This window comes from Lolium perenne, chromosome 4, assembly GCF_019359855.2.
Source record: "Lolium perenne isolate Kyuss_39 chromosome 4, Kyuss_2.0, whole genome shotgun sequence".
Taxonomy (NCBI): domain Eukaryota; kingdom Viridiplantae; phylum Streptophyta; class Magnoliopsida; order Poales; family Poaceae; genus Lolium; species Lolium perenne.
Window position 1 is genome coordinate 296,368,270 of NC_067247.2, and position 12,196 is coordinate 296,380,465.

The 12,196-nt window shown below is 43.0% G+C and overlaps 1 protein-coding gene across 6 annotated transcripts; it reads right to left on the minus strand.

Moving 5' to 3' along the window:
- Positions 1–1,458: 1,458 nt before the first annotated feature.
- On the minus strand, positions 1,459–9,229 carry LOC127295840 (uncharacterized). 6 transcript variants are annotated; one of them, XM_051325829.2, is made up of 11 exons: positions 8,999–9,222; positions 5,665–7,965; positions 5,264–5,393; positions 5,099–5,184; positions 4,737–4,981; positions 3,551–3,637; positions 3,361–3,460; positions 2,793–3,216; positions 2,349–2,580; positions 1,966–2,023; positions 1,459–1,875 (listed from the first exon to the last, which is right to left on the minus strand). In XM_051325829.2, exons 1-11 carry the CDS (start codon positions 9,086–9,088, stop codon positions 1,714–1,716), a joined length of 3,915 nt encoding a protein of 1,304 aa, XP_051181789.1. In that variant the 5' UTR covers positions 9,089–9,222; the 3' UTR covers positions 1,459–1,713. The 6 variants fall into 6 exon arrangements, with proteins under 6 accessions (XP_051181789.1, XP_051181794.1, XP_051181790.1 ...); XM_051325830.2 differs by having other exon boundaries at positions 1,738–1,875; positions 1,946–2,023; positions 8,999–9,229; XM_051325834.2 differs by lacking the exon at positions 1,966–2,023 and having other exon boundaries at positions 1,709–1,875; positions 8,999–9,228.
- Positions 9,230–12,196: the final 2,967 nt, after the last annotated feature.

A 12,196-nucleotide genomic window follows, 5' to 3' on the forward strand; every position in this document is an offset into this window, starting at 1 on the left:
TATCTTTTATGTATTCAAACGTTTTCATTCGTGATCTGCCCACATAGACTGGTAATCCCAAATACTTATCGGTTTTATCCTCCTCATTAATATTTAGTTTCTCCAATATCTCTCTCTTCATTGCACCACTTGTGTAATTACTAAAAAGAACGGACGAGTTGTTAAAATTTATTGTCTGTCCCGAACACATCTCATATAGCTGTAGTATATTTTGCAGAGTTCTGGCATTCACTCTTGAAGCCTTGGTCAGCACTACGAAGTCGTCTGCAAACAAAAGCTGATTTATGCTCGGGGCATCTGTACACACTTGGATGCATTTTAAACTACCATTCTCCTCCTCTTTATTCAACAATGCCGAAAAAGCCTCCGCACAAATAAGAATAGATATGGTGAAAGTGGATCTCCTAGACCCCTTTGCAGAGTAATCACATCTATACCAATCAATTCACTAACTCGTTATACACGTTTTGTCCCTTCGGTGTGATTACCTTGCGTGAGTAATACCCAAGTATCCATTCATCCTTCCAAATATTGAAGTTTTTTCCATCGCCAACACCCCAAATATGTCCCTTCTTGAAAGTTAATTTGTATGCCAGCCCAAACACTTTGCAAGAAAAAGAATTGCCCTTCTTCATTGTCACATTCAGGACCCCGAAGGGGAAGCATTTGGCACAAAGAACTCTTACACAAAGAGACTCAGGTTCCTCCAAAATCCTCCAAAGCCTGTTTAGCTAACAAAGCAAGGTTAAAACGATGAATGTCTCGAAAACCCATACCTCCTTACTTCTTCGAAACAAATAGTTTTCACCACGCTAACCAATGCACCCTCTTTTGATTAGCACCATCACCTCACCAAAAAAAAATGACTAGTGATTCCTTTACAATTCTGTTTTGAAGTCTTAAAGACTGACATCCCATAAGATGATATTGCTTCAGCTATCACTTGGAGTAGCACCTCCTTTTCACCCGAAGATAAAATCTTCTCTTTTCAACCATTAATTCTTTGGCATACCTGGTCTACTACGGGAGCTTTTATTCATCCTGCTCCAAGTTATCGTTCTCATGCGTTTTTGCTAATGCTCTGTGGATGGATGACTTAGCACCACAACGCCAGTGCTAAGAGTGCACCTTGGAAGGGAATCAAGAAGCCCAGAAGCATAAGTTGTTGGAAACTCATCCTGGCGATCAACAGTTTATTCTACCGTGCGATCAAATAACGGTGTGTCCTGAGAAGGGTTTGGGACAAACCCTTGGGAAAACCAACGATATTATGAAGCATAAAAACTTAACATGATGAGAAGCTCAAAGTCGAACTATTGCATCTCATCGGTACTGTTTCTCTCTGATGTATCCACTTCCTGATCGAGTGTCCAGAATTTGTCAACCGCGGTTCGGAGAGTTATCTAGGGTAAGGAAAGAAGTGCATTGGCAGCACGCTACACAGTTAAGAACACCATATTTCAAAGCACAGATGCAAAAGCACTGCTCTTTTCACAGATAGATAGTATGAGTGAGTGCTTTATTGATCTACACCGTGAAGCAACCCTTCCTAGAGAGTGCAGATTAGCTTTTGACTGACTAGCTGGCAAGGCTAAGGCGATGACTAAAGTCTACATACGAAATTCTCTGAGTATTTATTGTGCAAAATTTCATCCTAGTGGATCCAAAGCATTGGAGGAATGGATCCACCCTTCGGTCATTTTATGGAGACCCTTAGCCACACACTCCTGGTTTCCGGAAGCCACCACTCTTTCGACTACGTCTGTAGCATTTACCCGAGAACCTCAATTTCATTCCTCGACAGCCACTGCTCTTTCGACTTCGTTTGTAGCATTTACCCGAGAATTTCAGTTTCAATCCTGGAAGCGCTTTTTTCTGCAAAACAAAGCGACACAAATGAGTTAGTCATTTGCAGGTACCTGAAGTAATAGGAAAGCAAGCATACCATATATGCAAGGTACGTACTGCGACAGGCCTAATGTCAGTCAAAACACAATTCTCGCTGTGATGATCTGCACCAAGACTAGAAAAATATCATCATCAACACTCCATAAAGAAAGTGACAATAGGCTTGTGTCTACATAAGAATTAGAGAAGGTGTTCTTTCAGTTACTGTAAAATCTTGAGTTGGTACGTTCCAAAAAAAACCAGTAAAATGTTGACATGTAACAGTTAGGTGAATGAAGGAACACACACAGCCTTTCAGAATGGCACTAGTCATAAAAATTCCCTGATTACAGCAAAGTTTGACATAATAATGTCATTGCGTAGTCTACAATATTTGCCTCTTTCAGCATATTCACTAATTTTTCGTTTGACTCTCAGGAACTGACCTCAAGAAAACCTACCTGCCATATGGTTGCTCATGGGCATCAACTGTAAAACTAACTTCTTGATTTGGAGTAGTAGTGGGAACATCAATGGCACAACTGTCCTCTTCACCACTGTTACTCCGAATTTCCAGTAGCAGCTCATGCTCCAGTCGGTCAGTATCCTCTATCACCACTGAAGTGCTTTCTTGACTATCACTTTCCAATATCTCACGAACGATACCAGTACACTCCACTTGGTATTCAGACCCTGTAATTGCCAATAAGAGCTGTATTAAAGTATGCAAAAGGCAAGCATGTTTGAAGCAACTTATCAGTTCAATACAGTATTTTGTGCATCTACAGCTGTGTGGAAAGAGACAAGAGCATAGAGGTAGCTCATTTTAAAATCCCAGAAAACTGGTGTTCCTAAGTGTTGACTAAAGCACGGGGAGCGAGAGAGAGAGGGAGAGAGAGAGAGACCATTCAACTCTTCTGGATGACCAAATGCATCACTTGAAACCTTCTGATAAATAGTGCTTCCCCAAGAGCTGAAAATGGAGTTCTCTCTCAACTCTAAACTGTTACAGTTGGTCAGCGCTGTAACCTTCAACTCTTCTGAATGATTCGAAGTGGTTCTTTCAAAACTGACAATGCTGTTCTCCCCCAACTCCATTTGTTCAGCATTAAGGATCAATTGGATGCTCAAATCCTTTGGATTATGACCCGCAGCATTTAGAATCTTGTGACACAAGGTTGTTCCCTGGAAACTGAGAATGCTACTCTCTGCCAAGTCAAACCTGTCAGAGTTAGACATTGCTGTGAAACCAAAGGGTCCTGTCCATGTTTCCAGAAGCTGAGGAACTGCCGGTAAGAGAAGCCTTTCCACCCCCCAGCCAGAGAGTAACTGGAAAGTAAAAGAAAGTGAATTCATCAGCAGACTTCAAAAAATGTCAGAAGTATTGACAAGCAAATGAGCACATAATGTTGCAGAATTCAGATCCGTCTCATAACTGCCGTTGATTTTGACATAAATTGAACTAGTAACAACCTTCTCCAGTTCATTCATAATAAGGCGACACATTCCTTGTCGACGATATTGAACTCTTGTGCCAATAAGAGGCAGCTCCGCAAACTTCTTCCCGCATACCCTAATCAGAAAATTGAATTGTGACATGAAGAAAAATGCTAAAATGAAAGCTTTCCATTACAAAGGAGGATCACTGTGAAGGATACAATACCTAAAAGTGCCGACAGATAACAGCTCACCATCTTTCTGGAGAAGTATCGTGTAGAATCCCCTAAAATTAAGGCGTCTGAGATCTGATCTGTAGATGATAGATAAAAAAGAATTAGCCTTCATTTATGACAGTTAATTAACAGAGGAATATCAGTCACATTTAGATCTATAATATGTATATAAATAAATTATTGTGTCAAATATACTAGAAACGATAGGTAACTTAGGCAAAATTTCCAGCACTGGTGAGGTGAAATAGAGAAAAGAAATGTTAACTGGTAGGTACAATTCATAGTATAACTATGCGAGTGTAGTTCTATTTGCGCACTATAGAAGAATATCCATGCTATAAAACTGATATACATCTAAACTACTCCCTCCGTTCCTTGATATAAGGAGTATAGTTTTTCGCAAAAAAAATCAGAATATAAGGTGTATAGCAATTTCAAGGCCAGCCTTGACAAATTTAACCCTGGGTTACCCCAGGTACAAATTCCTGGAATGGAGGAAACAAGCGATTCTTAAATCAGCTGCCTCACGTTAAAATTAAGAAAAGTATAAGAGAGGAAAGATCCCGTCAGGATCTGCATGTACCATAAAATTAGGACTCCTTTTTTTCCTTTCCCAAACGTAGCTCATATATAGGACCTGTCATGTACGCTAATATAGGAGGTATATAATTAGATTAGGAGAGAGATGACGACAAGACATTCCTTATTTCTCTAGTCTCACGTTGATCACCCAGGGGCACTAATGTCCCAAAACAACAGAATTTGCCGTCTCAGCCTATGCGTTAATATTCGTGCGAGAAAACTATACACCTTATATCAAGGAATGAAGGGAGTAATATATTACTCCAAGGAAACAAAAAATCTACAGAGGAGTTAGAAATGACCATGCATACCCCTACTAAATGACATTACAACCACATAACCTCTTTCAAAAGCATGAAAGTAGGTGTAGAGAGCAGAAACATTGCATTAGCTACATTTCTTATTGCCTCAATGAATGAAATATCTTCAAACAAAGACTACAAAGATAAAGGACCAATGATGTGAAATGAAGGTAGTGTAAGCTAATGCTTTTAATAATCCCAGAAAGCACGTGTCATAAAGAGTAATTGACACATGATTAATAGAAGATAAAATGAAGACCGACACACCAAATGGTGCCATAGCAGTTCTTACTCTCTATTGAACACGATATCTTCAGAAACATCCCTCCGTGTGCGGGGCTCGATAATAGTAACAAAACATTCATGAAGAACATCAAGTGCAATGCACAACTTGCCATACTGTTCTGCCATTTTCTCATTGTCAAAATCAACATTGCCACTGACATTTTCTCTATCAAATTTCAGTATGGTACATGATAAGCCTTCAACTGAAGTTGGAATTGGTTTCCCAATAAGCTCTTGCAAATGCTGGAATATCTGCACATCAGAATTGATCATGTGATGGCTAAGAGACAACATAATGAGCATGCAAGATGTTCAAATTTAATCCCCAAGTAATTCAGGATGGAAAAAGCATTTCATCTACTGCCATACCTCTGAGCATTCCCTACTGCAAAACCAGCACCCTTCTGGACAGCAGGTAAGCTGATCATCTTTGTTTCTAATGCAACCAACATGATCTGTCAAAATATGATGAAAAGAAATCAGAGGATTTAAAATACAATTATCTATCATTATCGAGTGTCCAAAAAAACATACATTCACGTTCACACTGATCACAATACATAACAGTCTTCTCAGTGAATTTGTTGGTATCAGGATCATAATCACCAGAGTCACAAATACTGCATCTACAAGATGGACAGTACCAGCTTCCTTTTGGAGTGGCCTATAAAATCATTGTGTTACTGAATTTACCTTCATCAGACAAACAAGTTCATAACTTCATATAGAAAGAAATGTTGATTATGTAAGAAAACAAACTGTATGAACTAACTATGAAGCTGAGACCACATGTGTCGTGTATTATTCAAAAGACAGTTTGAATGGAAACTATTCCATGAAGCAAAATGGCTTTTGAAATATATGACTGAAAATGACATGCTTCTGTGCTGTAACATGAGACTCGCAACAATATAGGCATGGAATATAAGGAGTACCTCCAGACCAACACAAGCATGATGGAAGGCTGAAGGGCAACCGTCACAAAGTAATATGTCCCCGCCGTCATTGCATATAGAGCATATTGAATCACTTTCCAGATCTGAATAATTTTTCTTCAAGCGCACATGCAGTGAATCTTTGGGCTTGTTTTCACCCATTAATTCAACTAAACACTGTGAAAGGGACCTCCCATCCTTTAAGAACATATGTGCAGCAGGAAACTGAGTACTGCACCCAGCATGAACCTCGAAACTTTCCAGACTGAATAGTTCATTACAACACCTGCATTTTATTCCATCTCTAACAACAGAACCTTCCTTTATCTGAGGCCCATCACTTCTTTGCTTATAAATAAGTTTAACTCTAGGTAATAGAATGTTTTTTTCTACCAACAAAGACAGAACAGTTTTAGCACGATGCTGAGATGGCAGGATCTGTTCATGTCTTGAAGTCAAAACTCGTGCCTGATTCATAGGAGCTGATGATGATTTTCTTTTCTTGGATTTTCCATGACATGTAGTCAAGGTAAACATGTCATCGGTGGTGATCCCAAAGCTTGCATTATTCTCCTTTTGATATCCTTGCTCTAGGTATCCTTTACATGCTGCCAGCAGACAGTTGTAGGACTTACCATATGGAGCAACATAACGGGGTTCCCGCTTCTTACTAGATTTTTTCTTTCGCCAGACTTTCCACCCAGCAGATTTGAGGAAGTTCTTAGCTTTTAATCTCAGGCATTTCTTTTTCCTGGAGTTCTGCGCATCTGCTTCCATGAAGTCTATGTATTTTCTTATGTCATTAGATTTCTGTCCACGTTTGCGTTTACCAAGTCTTGTCAGGTCACTCAAAACTGTTGCATCAAGATTTACTCTGTCTGCTGCCAAATAATTGTCTTCAATTCTGTTGCCTTGAAATTGTTTATCACATTGAACTGTGAAGCTTTTGAGTACTTTAAGGATAGAAAAAAAGGTCTTCCCGAAAGGTGACTTGTACCGATATCTCTTATTAATATCTGGTTTACCTTGATGTCTTGTAACTTTATCTTCTCTGACCTCAATACTCCAACCTAATGCCAACAGATGCTTCTTCAGCTTCATCCTCATGGTTTCACTAATGTGTCTCTGGGAAAGGGTGGTGCCCTCTTGGTAACTAACAAGCAGTGACCCTATCACTGGGGAAAGTTCTGCATTCAATTGCTCTGGTTTCCAAGTAGAGGCATTCGAACTCAATTTATTGTAGGATTTGTTCTCCCTTAGGGCAAGATCCATGCCAGTTGGGTTGATATATTCATTACTTTGTGTCACTCTATGTAAAACCAAATGATTTGTATGACAATCCTTCTGTGCCAGATAAGCCTCACATGCTCCTATAAGAGATATGAAGCGCTTTCCATCAGGTGAGACACAATACTTGTTCTTGGGTCTATCTTCTACAAAGGTCCACCCTAATGATTTAAGATGGCGCTTTATAGGATCCCGCTTGGCACGAGCACCTATCCTGTCATTGCTCCGATAGTATGAGATGAACTCTGACATGGTCTGGGAGATATCAGCTGTTGTGGAATCCAGCTTATCCAAGACAGTGGGCTCGACCTTCTTATTTGGCAAGTCTGCAGATGTTAAAGCTTCTGCTGATCTACAAGAGTGATATCCATCATGGAGAGGTCTGCCACATACGGACCACAATTCTGCAATAAGGACTGCAACTGATCTCTCCCAAAAAGATTTCGTCCCACACATCCACAAATTGGCTTCTGTCAACAAGGAAGGATCTGATCTCAAGTCGTACCATATCTGCCTGACTGATACAGGTAAGCCATCTTTCTCTTCATATGATAAAAGCAACTGGAGAAGCAACCAGAATCCGCGTGGTTTCCATTTGCCAGTAACTTCATCCCAATCTTGAGTATGGCGCAGCTGATCAACCGCCATAACGCGTTCATCGCCTTCATCAGGAAAAAGGACCTTCCTCTCCACGGATCCTTCAGCATGATCAGCGATAACACCTTCCCAGTAGGATCCTTCCACCAGCGCATCAACACAGAGTCCATAGCTTGCATCAGATACCTGCAGCGGTTGATGTGGATGCACCGGTCTTATTTTTCCACGAGCGAATCCCCCAGACACACTTGACTTGCCATCAACAGCATCTGATACCTTAACTTTCTCAACAAGAGGTGACCCGTTATCATTGTCATCAACAAAATCATTGTACCTTACAGAGCGAAAGTTGTCCAAAATATCAATGACTACTGCCTGATGCCATGATCCACACAGCCCTGGATCAAAACTAAAGACCTGCAGAACAGAACCATATCAATGAATGAATCTATGACCATTCACAGGTATAAGAGCGTTCATAGTGAGAATGGAAAATAAAAAAAGACAGCATTTCCAACATGCATCAGTGGTGGCGATAACAAAGAACCCGAAGGACGGATACGTACCAAGCAGATTATTCAGATGAGGCTATTAGCTGACCATGGTTCATGGATAATGCATATTCTTTACATGCATGCGAACTACAGGATGTAAGAACAAAGACGGCTGGCTCTGACTTCCTAGAAATTTCTTTTGCATTCCTACCAAACTAATACAATGCTCCAAATGTCAGGCACCAATGGTCAACAAACAAAGGCGACTGGTATCCGCAACACAGCAAAACGATTTCTGTCAAAACAAAAAAACACAGCAAAGCAATCACCAAAACATCTACTGAAGCAATACGATCCTTCGATGAGAAACCATCAATATCCGAACTCGCTCGAGTACCAACCAAGAACATGGTTCCGGACAATTTTCCCACATGCATACCAACAGGACCCCATGCCAAGCCAGACCCGTCCAGAGCGAACATCTTCTCAGCATGTTATGCAGATGGGACGGATTCAATCCCCAAGCAAAATAACCCGAGAGACTAATTAGGAGACTGGCACAGACGAAAGCGCAACCATGCACTGACGGCCTTATTTAACAAGAACTTCATCGCAGATTAACCCAAACATACTGAAGTACGGAGTACTACGACTGTTGAGGAGTATCTGTAACCAACCCCGAATCATTTAGATATGAACGCAATCAGGCCCAACGTCATGGAATCCCCCCTCGAAACAGCAATCGATGGGGGCGTCCAACCGAAACCAATCACATTACCGCGAGTCGTCTGATCACGACTCTTATCAATCGATCAGAGCCAACCACACTACTAGGCAGGCTACAGGGGAATCGTCAGAATCCAAAAACCCGGTCCGGCCCCGGCGAGCCAGCCGGGGGAGAGTAATGCGGGGACCGACCGGCGACACGAAGGTATTGGGATTCCGGCGGCGCTCACCTCGACGACTTCGCCGGGGAGGAGCTTCCTCTGCCCGGCGGCGGCGTCAGGGGACGGCTCGCGCCTCCGCTTCCGGGTCCCCCGCGGCATTGCGGGCGGCGCCGGATAGCCCCGGGCTCGGCAGCCGGATGGCGGCGGCGGCGGTGGTGATTGTGGGGAGGAGACGGAGGCGGGGGAGGAAGGCACAGGAAGACAGGGAGAAGGGGACGGGTTTAATGGCCCCTCAATCGGAGGAGATTACTGCTTTTTACTGCTGGGCCGACCGGTGGTGGTAAGGACTGTTACCGCAGCAAATGGCGTGCCTAATTAGCGTGGGCGTTAAGGATCCACCAATTTATTTACCGCCCTTGATTCGGGTGATTGACTCTTGAGTAGTAGCTAATGCTGTTTAAGTGGTGATGATGATGATTTGGTTACAGGAACCTGGGTTTTCTTTTTTCTGTCGGAGATGATATTTGGGAATGCGTTGCATGTGATGTTTACTGGGAATCCTTGCAGGGTTTAAGGGCTTGTCGTCCTTGCGAGCTGCTACAGCAAAGGGCGTGAACGACTGAATGGCCAGGCCATGATGGAGCTCAGAAGCAACAGTACCTCACGGAACAGGGGTTTAACTGCTCGGATTAGATAGGATTGAGCTCGTACCATATCCTTACCATATATTTTTTTCCGGATTCGGAGCCAAACCGATATTAATCGATTTCAGCTTTGAATACAGATATATCAGATTACGGATCCGAATGGGAACTCGAACCGAAACGAAAAAAAATAGTTTGATATATGCTCTCATTGGCTGATACTTATAGTTTTTGCAAATATTGAGAGAGATTTAAACTTACATCCTTGTGTAGTTAAGATAAAAAAAGATACACTACGCTAAAACTCAAGCATTGATAGAATGTAGAGCTAAACATGCTCGTCAAATTAATTTAGTAACTCAATAACTACTAACTTTGCAAAACTGGCCTTCTCTTTTGACTAAAAAATTGGATTATCCAGTTTAAAACCTTCGGATTGTTCTAATTAAATTTCGGATAATCTATATATCCGCATGCTATTTACTATATCATATCATATCCATATCTGAAGCACCACTTTGGAATCGGATATCCTTATCCAACGGATTCTTAAAAATTGGATATGGATATCTTAAAATGGACGCCGATTTCGGTGCGAAAATTATCCTATCCGTTTACACCTCTATGACGAGAGCATTCTCCTCCTTATTGAGAAAGAAAAAAAAAATACTACCTCCGTTTGAGTATCTCAACTTTTTAAAAATATAGATATATCTACGTACAACCATGCTAAATTAATTATTTGTCGCAAACTTAGTTAAAATGTAGGCTAATATATATTTTATATTTATTGAACCTGCTATAGGTATTTAAGACTGCATAGAATATTTGATTTTTTAAAACCAAACTCAAGTACTAGTAGTAGATAAATATACAGGTTTATTTCCGCCAATCGGGTAGCATAAGGCTTTTTCTTGACAAATCTAACCTTCTAGCAAAACTAGTGCTTCATTTCATCTGATCCTCCGATAAAAAACAGGTTCCCAGCCACACTTTGTCAAGCCTAACTTTGGCAAGTGTGGTAGAAAAGTGTGGCTAGGATTTTGGAAGCCACAAAGTATGGTAAAAGTTGGCAAAAAATTCACTCTATGACAAGTGGGTTATATGAATAGTGAAGTGTGGCAGCTCAAAAGTGTGGCAAGAAATAAACACATACCAAACTGCCAAATTTGACTAGGCAAAATGTGGCTGGAAACCAAACATGCCCTTAAAAACCCGACCTCCGGGTTCAGGGGCCAATCAAGGTGAGGCCGACTAGTGTAAATTGGTCACTAGGCATCTTCGACACCAAGCAAGGTCGGGCGCCAAACCTTCAACGCCAATGGCGTTGAACACAGGGAGCAACTATATTTCAAATTTCCGTAAGGGCATCTCCAGCGGCGCGACGCAAACGGACGCCGAGCGACCGTTTTCGTCCGCCGTGACCGGAAATGCGTCTGGGGACGCAAAGTGACCGGGGCGTCCGCGGAGACGCAAACCTGGCCCAAATATGCGCCAGGTTTGCGTCTCCGCGGACGCTCGGCGGTCGCTCCGAGCGTCCGCTCGCGTCCCCACGGACCCTCATGGCAGCGACCTAGGTTCGATCGGCCTCCAATTCACAACCGCCGGCGACCAACCGCCGCAATGGAGCGCCAAACCGCCACGGAAGAGCAACCGACGGCCTCTTTGTTTTACGTGCCGCCGTTAATCCGCGCACATTATAACCCCCGCGTCTACGGTAATTCAAGTTCAACCGCCTCCTTCTTCATCCTCTTTTCTTCTTCAACACCGGCACGTCATGAGCGACTACACGCTGTCGTCCGACTCGGAGAGCGAGGGCAAGTCGCCCGGATTCCTGCATTGGTGGGAATCACCGGCGACGCCAAGCGATCCGGGCTCCACGCCCAGCTACCCTACCTCCACACCGAGTGAGGACGAGGAGGAGGGAGGCGGCAATGGCAGCGAAGGCCAGGAAGAGGACGGCGGCGGCGCTGCCAGCGACGCGGATGACGAGGAGGAGGGCCAGGAGGAGGAGGAGGACTCCGACAGTAAGGCGGACGACAAGGCGGCGGCAAGGAAGAAGTCCAGGGCGCTGGCGCGGGCGGCGCGTCGTCGTCCGTTCACCGACGACGACGACGAAGACGCCATTTCTTCCAGTTTCAAGTCCTCGACGGGCGCGTCGTCCTCCAGTTCCGACGACGAGGTGACAAGCAAGAGGCGGAGGAGTTTCCACGACGACGACGACGCAGGGCCTTCGAACAAGAAGGCCAAAAAATAGTTTTAGTTTATATGTTTTTAAATTTCTTCTTATTTGTATGTTAAATATGTTTGAATCTAGTGGATTGACGTATCCGGTTAATTGTTTAGGCTATAATCTATTCGATTGGACCAACATGACATCATGGGTACATCTTTTTCGTGTTTAAAACTTGATCATTCAACTATAAACTGTAAAGAAGTAGCACAAAAAAAAGTTGCATGTCCAAAATGCGTCGGACCGCTGGAGGTAGCCCCCGACGCAAACGGACATTTCGCCCCTTGCGGTCAATTTGGCGTCCGCGGGGCGACGCAAACGGACGCTCGCGACCACTTTTGAGCGTCTGAAATGCGTCGCGCCGCTGGAGATGCCCTAATGTCGAGCTAC

Bases quoted from the DNA above. Each gene is read 5' to 3' on its own strand.
- LOC127295840 (XM_051325829.2), bottom strand. From the start codon at position 9,088: ATGCCGCGGGGGACCCGGAAGCGGAGGCGCGAGCCGTCCCCTGACGCC. The intron at 3,217-3,360 runs GTTGTTACTAGT...TTTACTTTCCAG, and splicing joins TTATGAATGAACTGGAGAAG to TTACTCTCTGGCTGGGGGGT. The intron at 2,581-2,792 runs GTCTCTCTCTCT...TGGCAATTACAG, and splicing joins TCATCCAGAAGAGTTGAATG to GGTCTGAATACCAAGTGGAG.